This window comes from Squalius cephalus (assembly GCF_949319135.1).
Source record: "Squalius cephalus genome assembly, chromosome: 2".
NCBI classification, from domain to species: Eukaryota; Metazoa; Chordata; class Actinopteri; order Cypriniformes; family Leuciscidae; genus Squalius; species Squalius cephalus.
Window position 1 is genome coordinate 48,302,178 of NC_137123.1, and position 19,215 is coordinate 48,321,392.

Sequence of the window (19,215 nt, forward strand, 5' to 3'; positions counted from 1 at the left end):
CAGTTTTGCTTGCAAAGACCCAGTTGCTTTCTTACTAGCAGTGTTCCCTAATGGTTAAGGAGGATTTCAGGTCCAATCTCAGGAATTAGTGACACAGGAAAAGAGTTACTGAGATCACAGACCTGCTCTATTAGCACTGTGCCCTTGAGCGAGACACATCACACCAGACTGCTCAAGAGGGAATGGCTTTGCAATTAGTGCCCTGAAAGTCACTTTGGATAAAAACACGGCTGCTTTGTGGCAAATGACTTCATGATCACAAATAACCTGACTCAAATCATATATAATTATTTCATTAAAGAGATATTGTCGTTCACTGAAAAATGAAAATTCCTTTATGCTTACCCTCATGCCATTCTAAACCAAGGATGTTCGGCTGTTTTCGTACAAACAATGAAAGTCAATGGGGTCCAAAAGTTTTAAACTCCAAGGAGTAAAAAGAAAAGAAAAAAAATATATATAAATAGTTTTACTCAGCTAGAAAGTGACAGTAAAGACTTGTTACAAAAGGTTTTTAGTTTCAAATAAACTTTCTATTCATCAAAGAATTCTGGAAAAAAAAAATTCTGAAGGACACTGAAAACTGCAGTCATAGCTCCTGAAAATTCAGCTTTGCCAAGACAGGAATACATTAGATTTTAAAATATATTAAAATAGGAAACAGTTATTTCAAATTGTAAAAATATTTTACTGTATTTTTGATCAAATACATACAGTAAGACTTTAAAAAAATCTTACCTACCCCAAACTTTTGAACATTAATGCAAGTACACCAAATATAAATAAAGTTTACAAATACACAGTCAAAACATGCTCCTCTCTTTGAAAGCAATAAGCCACAAAATGACTTCTGATCAGTGAGTGTAGGAGATCAGAAATCCCTCTAATGCTGTCTACTCCAGCTAAATGTTTTGCAAGTGCCAAGCACATCAGATTAGGTTGTGCTTAAAGTCGCTAGTGTGTTCACGAGTTCTGAAATGGGCAAACTGGTGAAATTGCCCTAATTCATATTCATAAAGAAAACTGTTCAGCTGGCATTACTGCAGTTAGTGGCCAGACACAGCCATGAGGGATGTTCACTCAGATAAATATTTCAGCAAAAATCATCATTTAAAGATGAGATGCTGAATGTGGCATATGAATAAGTGGTGGTCACTCAAGCACACAGTCTCACCAGACCGCATAATTAGGTCACGCTCATTTAAAAACAAGAATTGAATGCAAGGGAGGGAGGGAAGGAGAAGAACACTATTTTACTGCAGATCCTGTTAACCTAAGCCAACAGTGGAGATCTAAACAGGGGAGTAAGGATCCTTATGCAGGGGAAACGTGGCCATGCCACTTTTATAGCATTCGTCCCCCCAGTTTTTGGGAGATAATCAATGCTTTTCAAACCTTAATGTGTCTCCCACACTTTCATATTATTCCTAAACTCCACACAAACCATAAAGACCATGTCCCCATGGTGGAGAGGAGCATAAATTAAGGTGTTGTCATGGCAGATGGTTGGTGAAATCAGTGCCAGGCTGTTAAGAGCTAAAATACAGCACAAAGAGCATGTATGCTTGGCCTAATCCCAGCGTACATGAATTGAAGTTCCTAAAATATTTATAATCCTATTTGGTTTCTGCATTCTCTAGCATATGGTATCTGTTCTTTAAAGAGGGAGCATGTCTGACTTGGTGGCCTGGAACAGACACACACACACATACATACACACTCAAACAGTGTGTGTATATGTTCCACTCCTGCTAGGCTTTAGATGTGATTTCAGTATAGCAGAGATGAAGAGTTTAATAATTCAGCTCTGGGTTGTCAATCACCCCTTGAGGTTCCGAATGTTATGTGGGCGATGCGATGATCAACCAAACATCAGAACATTACATATTAACATTCCTTCCTGAAACTTAAACCTGCTTTGTTCTTAATTGGAAGGGGTTGGAGACCAGTTTCATTTGGAAATCTCTCTCTTGCTCTCTTTTTCTGTGTAGGTGCTGGCTCAGGTTAGATACTTACTTTATCTGGAGTTTCATTGGGCCTGCTACTCTCATCATCATGGTGAGTTTAACACACAGAAACACACACGCTGGGGGTTTGGAGAATGATAGAGCAAAGCCAATTCCACATTGACGCGCACACACACACCCACATGGGGGGTTCAGATAATAGTGTGTCGAGGGCATTTTCCCAATTACGGGAAAGTCACAGTCACCCTGCAAAACAAGCTGAGCAACCCAACTGCTATATATAGAGAAAGAGGTGTGTGTGTGTGTGTGTGTGTGTGTGTGTGTGTGTGTGTGTGTGTGTGTGTGTGTGTGTGTGTGTGTGTGTGTGTGTGTGTGTGTGTGTGCGTGCGTGTGTGTGTTCGTTCAGGTAAACCCTACATTATGTGGGCAAAATGTCCCACCCAAAATGGCAATATCTGAAATCCTTGTCCTTCAGGGGAAATGTTTTGGTCCAGATGAGGAAAACAGCTTATAAATCATACTAAGTGATGTTTTTGAAAATGTAAAAATTTAGAAAGTTTTCTGTGATGGGTAGGTTTAGGGTTAGGGTATAAAATACACTGTTTGTACAGTATAAAAATCATCATGTCTGTGGAAAGTCCCCATAAAACATGAAAACCTAACATTCCCAAAAGGGTTCCTATTGGGCATGTACTGAAATTTTATGAGAAAACTTTGAAATTTTGGCTGAAACACTACTATCAAAATCAGATAACCAAATGGTTGACATGGAGAAGAATCATACCTGTCATATAAACATCAGCTACTGATATTTTACCATAAAACTCTCACATTTACAGTTGACGAGACAAGTAGCTGGTTTGACGCATGATGAAATGTACGCAGACAAAATTTCAAACATGAATGCAGTTTACATTTGTTAGTTTTTTTTCTAACTGTGCACACACAATGTGTGAGACAATTCAAACACCATTGTAATGATAAAATATTAAAACCAAAAAATGTTATGTATATATGTGCTTGCATTTTCCAAGATGTTCCCCTTGGATATTAGATGTTTAATCCAGAGGTTTAACAGGTTGCACACATGCACTTGTCTTGTACAAGCGTTATACAAATCTTATGTTGTTATATTATTATACTGTAGGGTAAGGATGTGCTTGTATTGAAAAAAAACATCAGTTTTGGAGTTATTGTTATCTGCACGTCATAATAATGTGTCAAAAAAGCAAGATCTCTGTTTGATATAGGCAACATCACATTCATCAACACTGACACATGCATAAATGCTGTTTTATACAGTTATCAGATTGTTTAAACATCATTATTTCTAACAAAGTCTTTAAAATTAGGGTTTTCAGTTCCAGTAGTTTCAGTTTTTGCCAAGAAAGTTCATTTTGGTGCATTAGTATTTCCCATTATAAAACTGTGATTTCCAGGGTTCGTAAAGGCATGAAAATGAGCGTGCTAGAAAGATGAATCCTCCATTGAGCGATTCTGCTTTATTTTATTAATTTAAATCTGTTTATTCATTCCTGACATACAAATGAAAATATGCCCAGTAAGGAATTCAAATATCCGTATCCACCGATTACAAATGAATAGCAAAGTCTTTGAAATGCATTGGTTAATTAATGATGTTAAGAGTCTTCTTTTATAATTTCATGCATTTTATGTTTTTGTGTTGCAGCTAAATGTTATTTTCCTGGGCATTGCGCTATATAAGATGTTTCACCATACTGCGATTCTCAAACCTGACTCTGGTTGCCTGGACAACATCAAGTAAGGCATTTATTCTGTGTTTCAATGTGTGTGTGTGTGTGTGTGTGTGTGTGTGTGCGTACTTTATTGCTTTTCTTGCTTGCACTGCAACTGTCTTCATTTTCACTAAACACACAATTGTCCTTTAATTTCAAACCGCTCCTTAGAGGTGTTTAAATGAGAAGAATGTTCTACTGCATATCTAAAGTTAGACGCAGTTTAAAGTGTCTTCATCTGCCACTTTCTCCTTGATGTTTGAGTTCTCATGGGACAGAATCTGTAATGATTAAATAAAAAAAACTTGACATAAATCACATTCCCTGTGCTATTTATTCAAATTAAGTCAGCATCATCTTTAAGAGTGCTAGGACACAAGGGGCTGGCGTATTAGGGTGTATTAAAACACAGCCAGTAGTGTGGGGGATCAGAAACTGTGCAGTGCCCAGCGTGTAGTATGGCTCATCTATACACAGCAGCCCGTTGGCAGACAGTACATGCTGAATCTAGGTTAGTTAGCATATTCCAGTAATTGATTATTCTTTTTGATGTTCAGAACACAGGCAGAGGAGTCACTGTTCAAATCTGTGACCCAAATGCAGATTTTCTGCTGTAGTTCTAGTGTTCTGAACAGATGTTCATGTTATACAACAGTTACAGTACACTTATATGATTGGACAAGCGCTGTTCCAAAACTGCTGATACATAGTACAACAGCACTGGGACGTTCCGAAATGTCAGTTTGTGCATTAGTGGTGGGGGTTTCTGTAGGTTACATCGATATGCCAGTAGGTGGCAGCAAGTGACTGCTTTATGAGTGAGTCATTGACTCATTCACACAAAGGAATAGTTCAAAACATTGATTCATTCAGGAACGAAACGAGATTAGGGCTGCTGTCCAAAACCGTATACACTCTTGAGTAGGTAGGCTATTTATTTTGAATAAGTAATTACTTCACGACCTCTAAAAAAAGTACTGTATGTTCTAAATAGTATGAATGTGTGTAGTATGAATGTAATCTGGACGTACTACATTCGCCATGTTGTCATTATCATTTGACCTACCAGTGTCAGTTGCGTCGCTTTACCTCCATTCATAAATACCCTCCCGTGGCCTCATGGGATAGTAAAGTGACCATCGAATGCGCACTTCAGAATCTCGCTGGAAGTAGTAGATCATCTGGGGACTTTTTCCGTTCTCATTTATGAATACTGTGAATTCGGACATACTTCTTTTATCACATTCTGTTTTTTTGCCTACTATAGACCTTATGCGCCAGAGAAACGAGGGCGCCACCATCTTTAGAATATTGTCTTTGAACTTCCGTTTTAGCGGTCGCTCTGTATATTTCTATGGCGCTGCTGTCCAGGAGTTATTAGCTTTTGAAGTGGATTTACTTAATGTAAAGTTAACGAAAGTTATCATGAGGACTGTAATGTTTAAAGCAGATGACTTAAAAAATGTTAGTCGACCAGGAAGATTTTAAAATGAGCCGTTCATTAATAAACACGCAAAATCGCTGTGAAAATACAGACCGGAAGTCAAAAGACAACGAGCGCAGTGCTGAAAAGGGGGGGGGGCTACATAAGGTCTATATAGTAGGGAATATAGTATAATGGGAAGTATGCAATTTCGGATGCAGCCTACTGTAGGTGTGTTCGACTTGAAACAGCACCGATCGATGTATGACATCACAGTACCACAAGAGCGATTAGAGAGCAGATGGCTCCGTATGCTTTCGAATCGCTCTTGCTATACTCTGATGTCATGCACCAGTCGGTCTGCGCAGCACCGCTTCAAGTCGAACACACCTACTGTCTTTTTAAGTGAGTCATTGAATCATTTACTTAACCCAATTGTTAAAAAAACAGATTTATCCATGAACAAACCTGTGTTCTTTTAGTATCGTTTAGCTATTTTATTTTGAATTATCTTTTATGTTCATATTTTCAATTTTATTTTATCTCTTAGTCATTTTATGTGTTTTCATCATTTTTATTAGTTTGTTTTTCATTATTTCTACTTGAAACTATTTTCATTGGAGGAGCAAAAATAGACAATGTAACTGTATTGTGCCAGTATTGTGTCTGAAATCGCTACTAAATATAAACTTCAAGAGTTAACAGTTAACATAACTGTTTGCCATATTTATAAGTTTACAAAACTTTATTTTAACAGCTACCAAAATTAATTTGCCACCAGAATTTTTTAAACCACACTTAAAAATGTATGTCAGTACATTAGATAATAAAAACCAGTTGTCATTTAAACACCTCTAATTAACGGTCAGATATTAATGGACAAATATGTGTTAATGTGTCTTTGATTTAACAATGTTTGCCAACACCATAATAACAAACATATAGGAAACAATAAAGAAAACTATAGGTTTGTAAGCTGTAAAAACAGTAACATTGTGAAATATTACAATTAAAAAAATGCTTTTTATTTTAATATGTTTAAAAATGAAAGAAAAATGTAATTTATTCTTGTGATGGCAAATCTGAAATTTTCAGCTGTTTCATCCTACAGAAATCACTCTAATGTGTTGATTTGGTACTTAAGAAACATTTCTTATTATCAATATTGCGATACTTTTTTCAGGATTCTTTGATGAATATTCAAAAGAAATATTTTGTAACATTGTAAGTGCTTTTGATCAATTTAATTCATACTTACTGAATAAAAGTAAAGATTTATTTCAAATTGTGAAAATATATATAATTTAAGTATTTAGGCATTTAGGTATTTATCTATGGCAACTGTGTACTCAGCATACATACTATACTACATACATCATATAATCTTTCTTTACAACATTGTTACTAAGTCCTAGTGTGTGTTATTATCTAACCCTAACCTTTGCACTATTAGGCCCCGATCAGACATAACGTGTTTTTCAGGTTTGAAAACGCGCGACACACCGCACTGCCTTTTTTTGGTTGACTTTTTTTTATTTAGAAAATAGCAGTGTGCTGCAGGCAACCACCTAGCAACCACCTAGCACCTAGTCAATCTAATCAAGGATTATAGCGCAAATAAAGTTAAGTAAACTGTCATATTAGCTGCAACTTGGACAAAAAAATGGACAAGCAGAGGGCTCGTGAAGTCATACTGCTCCGCGTAACCCGCGGCAGCCACCACAAGTTTCTCCTCCATCATTGCAGTCTCTGGACCAAAGACAAGCAAATGTACATTTCCGTCACCACAACGGAAGGCCCGCTTCTCCATTCATTCGATTGGACAATGGAAAAAAAAGTGTGAATGACGTCTGGCGCTTTTCTGCTCAGAGATAAAACATTTTTTTACTTCAGCCGCTCAGAGCACTCCTACAAAAATGCGAGGCACAGCAGGCAGCTTATGGTTGTTTATATTGTTCAATAAAGTTCTTGAAAAAAAATGCACCCGGGGCGCATAAATAGCGTGCAAAACGCTCACTGCCAATAGAAAACAATTTAAAAAAGGATCCTCTCACTGCAAAAAAACGTGTTCTGTCTGATCGGGGCCTTAGTCTCTTTGTCACCAAATCAGTAACAAAAAAAAGAGCAGAGACAAATGGCTCTGCAAGCACAGGATACATGGCTGATTTATTACATTTTATCTCTCTCTAAATTTAAAGTTAGAAAGTCTGGCCCAGTCAAAAGTTTTGCCTCAGCACAAATTCCATCTGAAGTCCTGAAGTTGGCGTGCATAGAATAGATTATCTTGGCTCCAGTGAAGTGATTGGCTTCTGAGAGCTTAACTCCACCCACCATCGCAGTTCTCACTTTGAAATTGTCACAAGGTGCAAGTTACTCCTAAACTTACTGGCAGACAACTGTGTTGACTGCGAAAATTCAACCATATTTCCATAATCCTCATCATCATCATAAAAAGTTTTCATTTTATTTGTTTGTGTTTTCCAACTCTTGAGTTTGTTTTGTTTTATTTATGATGTTTATGAATCATTCATCAGCCTCATCTGTCTTTTTTCTTTGTTTCCTTTTCCATCCTTTTTTTCTGTTTTACATTTCAGCATTCTGTTGAGGCATGGCTTGTTATGGATAGTCACTGGTAAGGGTCTCCAGCCAATCAGAGTGCCAGTTTTCTGAATCATGCATTCTGATTGGAGTGTTTAGCTGTGTAGTTCTTCCACTGTTTGATTGCTTCTCTGAATGTTCAAATTATTTAAGTGATTCATCAATTCTGCAACGTGGCTCTTTGAAATGAACAATGTAATTATAATTCTTCATGAGTGCGTGTTCTCTTGCTGCATCAGTCCCGAGTTGGTTCAAAATCAACACTTCTGTCTGTCTGTCTGTCTTGCCACCTTGATCCGCCATTATTTTTTATTATTATTGTCTCTGATGGAAACAATAATTAACATTGACTGTCTCTCTGTATATCGTCTCAAAAGTTTCCCCGTCTGTCTGTCTGTCTGTACGTCTCCCTCCCTCTCTCTCTCTCTCTCTCTCTCTCTCTCTCTCTCTCTCTCTCTCTCTCTCTCTCTCTCTCTCTCTCTCATACTTTCTAATGATCTTGTTTCGGTGCCAAACATTAGCCTGTCACATTAGCTCAGTTCACAGTATAAATGGGTTGCAAGCTGATTATGTGAGTCTAAGTGTGTGTGTGTGTGTGTGTGTGTGTGTGTGTGTGTGTGTGTGTGACCCCAAAGAGTAAATGACATCACTAAATGAGTGTGAGGCTCAGTGCTAAGTACAGACTAGTAGACATTATGGCTGGAGCCAGCTTGACATTTGACTGCTGTAGAATAATGCCTTTCTCTGAGACAGTTTATGTTTTCATCCTACTATTGTTGAAGTGAGGAAACATACACAGACTTATAACATTTTAATAAACTTAGATAATATAAACTGGCTAAGGTCATACATGGAAGTGTGTCAGCTGTGCTTGAGTGAGAGTAATGCACTTTATCTGTTTAATTTATCTTTCTCTCTCTCTCTCTCTCTCTCTTAGGTCCTGGGTTATAGGTGCCATAGCTCTGCTGTGTCTGCTGGGGTTAACCTGGGCGTTTGGATTGATGTATATCAATGAGAGTACAGTCATCATGGCCTACCTCTTTACCGTCTTTAACTCGCTGCAGGGAATGTTCATCTTCATATTTCACTGCATCCTGCAGAAGAAGGTGACACACACACAAACACACATACACATAAGGGTGATTCTTCAGTTAGGAGCACTTTTGACTACTCGAGAGCTTTTTCTCTTTGCATCTTAAGATTTTCAATATTCTTTCAAAAACATAAAAAATATCTTTCCGACCGAATCACACCGTATATCACACCGACCGAAGTTCTTGGAAATGTGGAAGTAGAATTTTCCCTTGATTTTCTTAAATGTAGAATTTAATTTAATCTCTCCTCTGAAAATAGAACGATTGGTTTTTTTTTTAAAGCATTTTCTTTTCCATTAAATCATCTTAGCTGACAGAAAAGATCCCCTAACTTGAAGAATCACCCAAATACTGTATGTTATGCAAACATCTGCAGTATTGCAATCACGTGCACACACTCATACTGAGGCTCAATTGACCTCTTTCCTGGGCATTTTTACTGGCCTCTCATTAGTAATGATCTCATTAATCAACCCTTCTGTCACATGCATGCTCAATTAGAGACCCTCAGCTCATCAGATTTATTTAGCTCTTGATAGATTTTAAACCTTTTAATTATCTGATGGCCGACCGATGGATAGCTTCCAGAGTCATTTAGCATGAAAATGCTCATATACAAGTACACATTACACCGGTGAATTTTAGCTGTAGAAGGAAACAGATATCGATCAGAGAAAAATAATATGTGTATGTATGAATTTTCTTATGTATTGACGGACAGAATAATTGGACTGTTGTTAAAATTGATTATGTATTGCGCTGGCCAACCTTGAAGCTGAAATGCCAATTTATCATGTTTCTTTCGCATTAAATACATGTGCGTGCAGGCAACTTCTAAGCCGAAAGCGAATGATTTCATAACATTTTTAACTAATAAATTGGACTAAATACCTAATGGATCTTCTTAACGTAGTATATATTCTCTCAAAGACCCACACAAAGCTGTTTTTACAAGACGAGGGACTGATCTAGGCTTATTTGGGTTTTGTGGAGACAGCAGTGATATAAATCTAAAGCCGTAAGTCCTGTTTGGTTGAGGTCTTTGAGGAGTTGGGTGTGCAGTCATCCATAGAGATTTTATTTGGCCGATCTTAGAGAGTTTTCTTTCAACAGCTGCGCAAACAATAACACAGCATCCATGTTAACAACATTAAAAAGCAATTATAGCTGTATTATTGCTGATACAATGGGGAATTTTGTACTGATATTGGTCATTATTGTTATTATGTCTAGATTTTTGGATGGAGCAATACAAGTTTTGGTCCTTGTTGTTTGAGAATTGAGGTAAAGGTCGTGATGTTGAATGTACATGTGTGTTTTTCCTGATTAAGATTACAGCGTTAGGAAGGTCGTCCAGCATGCTAACTATTGAGGTCATGAAAATGATATGAAAGTTCCTGCCATGCACACGAAAGTTCACTTTGCTGTTCACAAGCGCACAAATGCGCTCGCACTGACATGCTGGAACCTGCTGGAACTGAGATAAACCGAGTGAACTCTTTAACACAAGGACACAAGGAATGGCCAATCGATGAAAAAAAATGCAATCTAATTACAAGAAATGCTGACTAAGTAATCAAATCGCAGTTAATCACATACATCGATATTTGCTGAGAAAATGTCCCAATTGAAGGCTTAATGTTGAATCAATTAGAAAATAATAACATGTTTCCTTAAAACATGTCATTATTTTTATAAAAAGTTATATCACAAATTATTAATCCATAAATATCATTGGGTTTTAGGGAGTCGCACCACATGACATTTTTCAACCTGAACTAACCAAAAAAACTTAAATTCATTCATAAATAAAAAAAACATGCTTATCATAGAAGAGGTTCATTCAAGCCATTGTGTGTATCAACTGCATTTTTATTTGTGTGTGTGTGTGTGTGTGTGTGTGCGCGCATGCGTGTGCGTGCGTGTATATACTGTACAGTACCGATCAAAAGTTTGGAAACATTACTATTTCTAATGTTTTTGAAAAAAGTCTCTTATGCTCATCAAGCCTGCATTTTTTAAATCAAAAATACAGAAAAGGCAGTAATATTGTGAAATATTACTATTTAAAATAATGGTTTTCTATTTCAATATACTTTAAAATATAATTTATTTCTGTGTTGCAAAGCTACATCTTCAGTGTCACATGATCCTTTCAAAAACATAAAAAAATAGTAATGTTTCCAAACTTTTGATCAGTACTTAATGTATCTATTTATGTATGATTGATTAATCACATTTAATCACAGCTAACATAAGTTTGTATATATTTATATATATATATGTGTGTGTGTGTGAGTGTTAGATGTGTGTTAATCGCGATTAATCGATTTGATAGCACAAATTTTTTTAATTCGAGATTTAATTCAATTCAATTTAATTGTTAACTGAAGCATTTCTCACTTCCCCTAAACCTTGGTTAACCAAACTGTCTGTATGTTTCTTTGCAGGTGCGTAAGGAGTATGGCCGATGTCTCCGCACACACTGCTGCAGTGGGAAGAGTGTGGAGTCAACCATCTCCACTTCAACAAAGACCAGTACGGCCCGCACACCTGGACGCTATTCCACCAACTCACAGGTATCATGCAAACACCGTACACACACCTGGAGGGGATCCTCCAACCCCATCTCAAGTGATTTTTCTAGGCCAGTGAATGTTGAAGCTGTCAGTGGTCGATGCAGTCATCGGCTTGTTATTTCTTTGCACAGAAAGCACTTTAGTTCTGGCGTTTTCTCATTCATGGGTGAATACAGTCCCACATGACCCAATTTCACATTCAGCCTTATTTTAAACGGTGCACTCAGCATTCTGCTCACCTTACTATTTGTGAATATAATCAGAGTGAATATAATCAGAAAGGTTTCAGTACCATATTACAATCAATAGTTCAGTGCTGATAACTGTAGACAAAAAAGGAAACAAAACCAACCTCAGTAATGGGATGTCTGTAATATGTATGATATAAGATATAAAGGTATAAAAGGTATAAAATAAGTGAGCTGCATTACACTATTACCGATACATTGCACAATTTCTTTGTTCAGAATCTAAAAATCGCCCCCCTCTCTTCCTCTGTTGTCAGAGTCGTATTCGTAGGATGTGGAATGACACTGTCAGGAAGCAGTCGGAGTCATCTTTCATCACCGCTGACATGAACAGCTCAGCGACTCTCAATAGAGGTAAAGCCAACACACACACACACACAAACATGCACCCATGTGTACACACGTGTACACCGTATTCATTCACATATTGACAGAAACTGTTTCATATATACAAACACATGTTGTTTGGATCTGATATGAGAAAAGTGGAACAGAAACCAGTTCAATCATCATTTGACACCTAGAGATTAATTCTGACCAATGAACTTTGCCATGGCAAAAAAAAAAACAATAATATACCCTGAAAATAGAGATTTTTTTTTTTTTTCGACTATGTGCCCTTTTTTTTGTTCTGTGGACATTATTTTAGCCTTTCAACATTTCAAAAACTAATTTCAACATTTTTTCTTTTTATTATATGAAAGTTGCATTAAATATTTTTTTTTTACCAGGCCTTCATCATTTATTTTCTGCTGTACTTGAGTGCCTTAAATGTATAGGTTTTATTGTTTTACTTTTGTCATTGAGCTAGATTTTTTATCTTAATTTGAATGAAAATCCATCATTAAAATATGAATTATTACATTTTAAAAACTAAGAAAATCTAAGCAAAGAATGATAAAAAGATAAACCATTTCAATATTCATTGTGTGGAAAGGATTTATATACATTTTTACGCAACAATTGTCCCTCAGTTGTTTCTATCACAACCAATATTTTTGCCACTAATAAATTTGATAGAGTGTTTGTTTTACCGAAGAAGCAAAACTGTTAGTGAAGAGTATGCTTGACATGTGATGTGAACACGTGATATGTGAAGAACACAATTATGATGAATATAAACACAACTTTTTAATGTGCATCATTTCCAATCAAGCATTGCAAAAAACATTGAGCATTGTGTGTGTGTGGGTGTATCCAAAAATGTTGCAAATGTAATTTCCATCACTGTTACTTACACCACAGAATCCAATTAAACACAAAACACAATTGTTAATGACACTGTGGTGGAAATGTTCATGACGTTCAGAAAAATGACAGAATTTTCCTGTGATGCGTGTGTGTCCACTGTTGGACTTTGTTAGTAGACAAATAAAATAAACTAGTGAGAGTGTGAAAAATACTTTAAAAGAGTTCACAAAGACAAAAGTGTCAAAAGATAATGAATTGTCTAAGTGTATGTTTGTTTCATGAGAGAGAGAGAGAGAAAAAAAAGAGAAACTGCAGAAGAATCTGGAACGAAACAGAAAAGTCCTCCAACTTCCTGACCCTGGAGTCCAAATGGATCAGACATCTGTGTGTGTGCTCATGTTCTGCTCATTCTCAAACCCTGCCTGCCTCTGTTATGTCCAAACGTTAATATGATTTGCTCCTCTGAGCTCCTTTGTCTTCTCTGTCCTGTGTAAACAAGAATGTGAGCTTTTAAAAGTCTTCCAACGACATCAGAGCTGAAGCCATGGAAAAACGCTCCCAATCAAGTCACACTGGCAAGACAAAATGTCAAACATCAACAGCTGTCCAACATAAACATCATCTATGCGGAGCTCTGTACTGATATCACATGGGAGGTTTTACATTCCTGTCCACTCGAACTAACATGCTGCGACTGCTGATGTTTAAAGCTGTTTAAACGCAAGTTTACTGACTTCTTGTCTGCATCATTCTAACTGTTTATTGTACATCTTTTTTCTGTCTCTTTGTTGCTCCTTCCTTCTGTCTTCTCTCAACTCCATATCTGTCTCTCTTCCCCTCTCTCTCTCTCTCTCTCTCTCTCTCTCTCTCTCTCTCTCTCTCTCTCTCTCTCTCTCTCTCTCTCCCTCTCTCTCTCTCTCTCTCCCTCCCTCTCTCTCTCTCCCTCTTTCTGTCTCTGTTTGTGGGTGTTGTAGGTACCATGGCTAACCATCTCATCTCCAATGCTTTGTTACGTCCTCATGGCACTAATCCTTATAACACACTACTGGGAGAGTCTGCTGTGTACAATAACCCTACTGCCAACATGTTCAACACGCAAGGTTTGCCTCTCACATACACATTTACAAACTTTAGCACTTTTCGGGGCGGTACTAAATAATTGTCTCTCAGGGAGACAACTGCAATGGAAAATTGACAGGGCTCCTCCTTGAAAAAAAAAAAAGTATTCATTATTGCAATTAAAAATATTAGGTTACCCCAAAGATGAAAATTCTGTCATCATTTCCATCATTTACTCAAACTGTATGATTATTTCCCCCCCTTACCACACAAGGAGATGTTAGGCAGAATATTCACACTGCTCATTTCCATACAATGAAAGTGAAGTGGGACAGACACTGTCAAGCTAAAATTCGGCTAAAATTTATTTTTTATTATTTAATTATTAAATTATTTAGATTTATACACATTTTTACAAATATACATTTTATATTAATGTATATTTTATGTAGAATTCGTTTTTTTATTTTATGTTCTTAATAATAATATTACTAATTCATATTAATAAATGTTTTAATTTAGTATGATTTACTGATTAACATCTTGCACACAAACATATGGTGTATTTCTAGAAATATAAAATATAATAATTAGTATTTAAAATGCCATCTGTTAAAAAACATTATTTAATTGAAATTTAATTTGATTATATTTAATAAATTAACTTTTATTTTAGAAAACTCTTTAATTACCTATAATCCTATCGTTTTGATTAATGTATTATTTATGTGGTGGTTATGATAATTTTATGGTGCAGTATAAGATAATTTAAATCTCTGCTGAAATTAATTGTTTTGGAATTTTTTGTATTCTACATACAGTATAAGGCAATAAATAGGCCTAATAGTCTAACTGAATGATTGTTTAAAAATGTCTGTTGAAATTGCTCTGTTATATGTTTTCATATATGAAGAGTTCAGATGCAAAAGCCTCTAAGTGCCATCTGAAATTTTCTTCTAGAATGATCATTTTTATCAAGCTCGTATATTTAAGTTCAGTAATTTCACTTAAATGACAATTAATAGGTAATCGTCATTGCCATTTAAGTGAAATGATTGAATTTAAATATATGAGCTTGATAAAAATGATCATTCTAGAAGAAAATTTCAGATGGCACTTAGAGGCTTTTGCATCTGAACTCTTCATATATATATATATATATATATATATATATATACACATACAAACACACACACACACACACTCACAAAAATTCAAATTTGAAAAACTATTCTGTGTCCTGAGTTAGCAGTGATATCCTGCATACAAACTTCTCGTGTCTGTTTAATGAGCTTGTTTATGTTGTTTCTATGTCCATCTGTTCTGTTTAATAATTTGGTGGTATAAGAACATTTCAGCCTAGCATCTGTCCTAAACTCAGCAGGTTAGCATTCAGTCACTAATGCCTGTCACAGTCTGAACTGAATATAATACTTCTCTTTTTCTTTCTCTCTCTCTCTCTCTCGCTCTCTGTGGACATGTTCCATAAGCATTTATGTGTGTAATCATTCTCTCTCTCTCTCTCTCTCTCTCTCTCTGTCTCTCCTTTCACGCGGTTCTGCAGCCTCCTACAGAGATTCAAGTATGATTCATTTACTTTCACAACAGCTCCATGTTTATAATATATTCTCCTTTGCTTCTCTCTTCTTTAATCTTCTCCCTTTCCTCATCCCTCTCATTCCTTTCTGTTCTCCTTCCCCCACTAAATCCACATTCCACCTGTATTCATGTTTTGTTCTTTTTAATAAAATATAATATCCTATTTGATATCATCTTTCATAAAGCATACTGTAAATGAACCAATTCATATTACCAACAATCATAAACACTATATATAAAAGAATATTAGTGCCTAGGTACCAAAATGTAAATTGTAAATGAGGTTATGTGTGTGATTCTGTGTAATTTTGTACTATTTCTTGCATTTCAGAGGGCATTCTAAACAACGCACGAGACTCCAGTGTCATGGATACGCTGCCGCTTAACGGTAACCACGGCAACAGCTACGGTGTGGCAGCAGGCGATTACCTTACCTACAGTTCTCGTGGCAGTGAGCCGCCGACCACGCTTGAGAAAAAGATCTTGAAAGAGCTGACTGCAAACTACGCCCCATCGTACCTGAACACCCAGGAGCGACAAGGGAAATCCCACCAGGGGACATTGACCAATAAACTCAACAACCACCTGGCCAACGGAGGGGTCGCGGGGTCCTCATCCATCGCAAAGGATGACGTCATGGTGCTCGACAACCCCGGAGCGTTTCATCGGCATGACGACGGGGGCGGGTTAAGTCTGGAGCTCATTAGGGAGGAGTCACAAGCGCCGCTCCTCCCACCGAGACCGCCCCCTCCAGAAAACCACGCCCCCATGCACACGTTCTCAGCCCATCGGCGCCTGCCGCAGGAGAACAGCGAGAGCTTCTTCCCGCTGCTCCCCAACGACACGCACTCTTCGCACACACACACTCCCCGCACACACACGCACTCGCACTCGCCCCTCAGAGACTCGATCTATACCAGCATGCCCACGCTCACTGACCTCCCTCACGGCACTGATGACCTCATCAACGGTCTCCATGACGACGAAGACGATGAGGATGACGACGGCGAGGAGGAAGAGGGCAGCGAGCTGCACCTGGCCAACGGCAAAGGGGTCGTCATGGAGGCGGACGACGTGTACTACAAAAGCATGCCGAACCTGGGCTCCAGGAACCACATACAGGAACTGGAGAGCTACTATCAGATGGGACGCGGTGGCAGTGACGGGTTCATCGGCCCACCTGAGAAGGAAGACTCGTCACCTGAAGAACAGCCACCAGACCCCTCACAGCTGGTCACCAGCCTATAGACACCGACGCACACACACAATCTCAGTTAGCGTGTTTGTGTGTGTGACACAATGCACAAGGCATGGGATACACTACCTACTGCACTGATAGGAAGCCCCTAGAGAGACTGATCCCAGATAGCCCCCCGATTTCAGTACATACAAGTATCCCGTCACCAAAATCCTGCTCCAGTTAGAACCAATAACCAGAACTAGTAATCCATTCCTATGCTAGAACAAGGACTACCGCGTGTAGGTAGGTCTCATGGACTTTTTTCTTTCCAATCTGCTGAGTAAAAACTCTTGTGGATAGTCAGTTTGGAGACGTGGACAAACTTTTGCTCCCTTGATCATTTGCATAGCTCTCCTTGACGAAAACCTTCATCCAATGGCTGTCTGATTCTCCTGGAAACTCACCACGGATTGTGGAGAGCGTGTAAACTGACTGTGGAAAACTAGCTGCCATTTTAGATGACCGTGTATGATAATGAGACCACCGACCCAGACTCTGAACTCTTCTGTCGTACTGAACTGCATTACACCCACAAGTCTCTAGACTTCTCTATGATTCTCTGCTGCACACATTCCTTCTCGTTTAGCACCGATCTCGTTTCTTGAGCGTGAAATCACAAAAGGCGCATCTAATCTTAAAGACTGAGGACGCATCTTGTTTTCTTACGTTTGTTTTTCAGTAATATTCTCAGTTATGGGAAAGGTAATCTTCACTAATTACAAAGAAATGGAACAGTTTTCCATGTAAAATGTACAGATTCCCGATATATTGCATATGATCGTATGCGTTTCATGTTTTTTGAGATATTTTGCCCCTTGTATGTGTTTTTGTAGACTAGAGCAATCCCACAATGCTGTGCTGGTCCTCCAAAATACTATCCCTTAGTACCGCACAGCACACACACATGCACACATACCTACATATACACGCATACCCACTCTCGTTTGGAAGCATGACCATGGCTTCCTCCTTTTTTCCAAATGCAACACTTCATCATTCTAATTCTCACTGTGTCGATGATATCCAAGAGACTCTGGGGAACTGACTGTTGTGTGAATGACAGCTACTGCAGATGGGATCCCAATGGTGCTGGGATGTCGTCATGTCATGACTTCTAGAGCGTTTACCCTTGAACACCTCATCTTTTATGTGTAAGAGCAGAAATCGCCCATTGGAAGCAGGTTGAAGAATTCCAACTTATTGATATTCCAGTCGTACGTGTTGACACAGCTAAACTTGTTCTCAGGCTAAAAGATCTCTAATTATTGTCTATTATTGTGATGATTTTACATATCAAGTCTGTTTTTAACAGTTTAATTACGAACCGTAAGAAAGGCTTGCGGGATGTGAATTGGAAAAGGTCAGAGTCGGGGCCAAATCACAAATGAAAGTGTGGAAATCATGATTAAAAATCATGTGTGGAGCATATACAATGTAAAGGAATAGGATTTTAATGGAGTGTTTTGGAAGATGGAAACAACCTTGTAAAGGTCGGTTTCTGAAACTACTGTTTACTTGTTCTCAGACTGAGACTCCCTGTAGCTTGCACATCTATCCCTTGTTAACCCACCCTCAGAAAATTGACTGCATATTTATTCCTGTGATTCAGTCTGGTTTTTTATTTTTTATTTTCCAACAGATCAGAAATGTAGGATCTTAGAGAGCGCCTGGAAAAGAATCGGATCGGCACTGAGACATTTTTTATTGTTATTATCATCAATATTATTATTATTATTACAATATCAATGAAATTATTATTTATTCTTTTCATATGCATTCTAAACTGAATGAACTCATTACTAATATTTGTTGTAACAGTGAAAGTTGTTTGCCAACAAATAAAATGACTGAATTAATATTTACAATATTTCACAGGGGAGAGGTGTGAGTTTCTGCTTCTTCTTTTTCACTTTTTCACAGACTGACACTTTCAACAGGACGAGGAATGGTCATGACTCCTCTGGGCAGTTTTTCAGGGAAGGATTGTCATGGAGTAAATTGTACTGTGGATTGTGATTCTCTGTTGAAAATCCTTTTGGACTAGACTTAATCTCTGTCTGGGAAACCAGCCGGAAGACTTTAACAGTCAGTCGTTCTTCACTGACCCAGTTTCGGTACCGGAACCAATCAAACGAACGCGGTACCAATTAATTATGCACATCTGAGAAGAGTGCCAGCACAAACAGTGTAATTACGACCTATTGATTTTCATGTCTTTCCATGCAAACAGACACATGTCCGTCTGCAAACACACCCAAATGTCAGACAGTCTGCGCGTGTGAGAGTGTCAGTGAGAGTTCGCTCTGCCAAATGTTACCACCTTCATGAATATTTATAAGCCCTTTTGACAGGCACTTGAGCATTTTGAAATGAAGGAAAGATGCAGCCCCATCTCCATACTCCATACTTATAGCTCCATACTCTAGAGCCCTGTCTTGTCTTTGACGTGTGTGAGTGTGT

General features: G+C 37.8%; 1 protein-coding gene across 4 annotated transcripts in view; it reads left to right on the forward strand.

The window, feature by feature from the left end:
- adgrl3.1 (adhesion G protein-coupled receptor L3.1) overlaps positions 1 to 18,618 on the forward strand; it is a 119,613-nt gene extending 100,995 nt beyond the window's left edge. Inside the window, exons 17-24 of one of the 4 annotated variants that reach the window (XM_079856000.1) lie at positions 1,992 to 2,058; positions 3,658 to 3,749; positions 8,683 to 8,851; positions 11,290 to 11,418; positions 11,924 to 12,020; positions 13,832 to 13,957; positions 15,481 to 15,498; positions 15,847 to 18,618. In XM_079856000.1, the coding sequence (XP_079712126.1) occupies positions 1,992 to 2,058; positions 3,658 to 3,749; positions 8,683 to 8,851; positions 11,290 to 11,418; positions 11,924 to 12,020; positions 13,832 to 13,957; positions 15,481 to 15,498; positions 15,847 to 16,763 (1,615 nt within the window). In that variant the 3' untranslated portion in view covers positions 16,764 to 18,618. The remainder of the gene's footprint in view (positions 1 to 1,991; positions 2,059 to 3,657; positions 3,750 to 8,682; positions 8,852 to 11,289; positions 11,419 to 11,923; positions 12,021 to 13,831; positions 13,958 to 15,480; positions 15,499 to 15,846) is intronic. The other 3 variants (XM_079856002.1, XM_079856001.1, XM_079856003.1) reach the window with 3 other exon arrangements.
- The last annotated feature ends 597 nt before the right edge of the window (positions 18,619 to 19,215 follow it).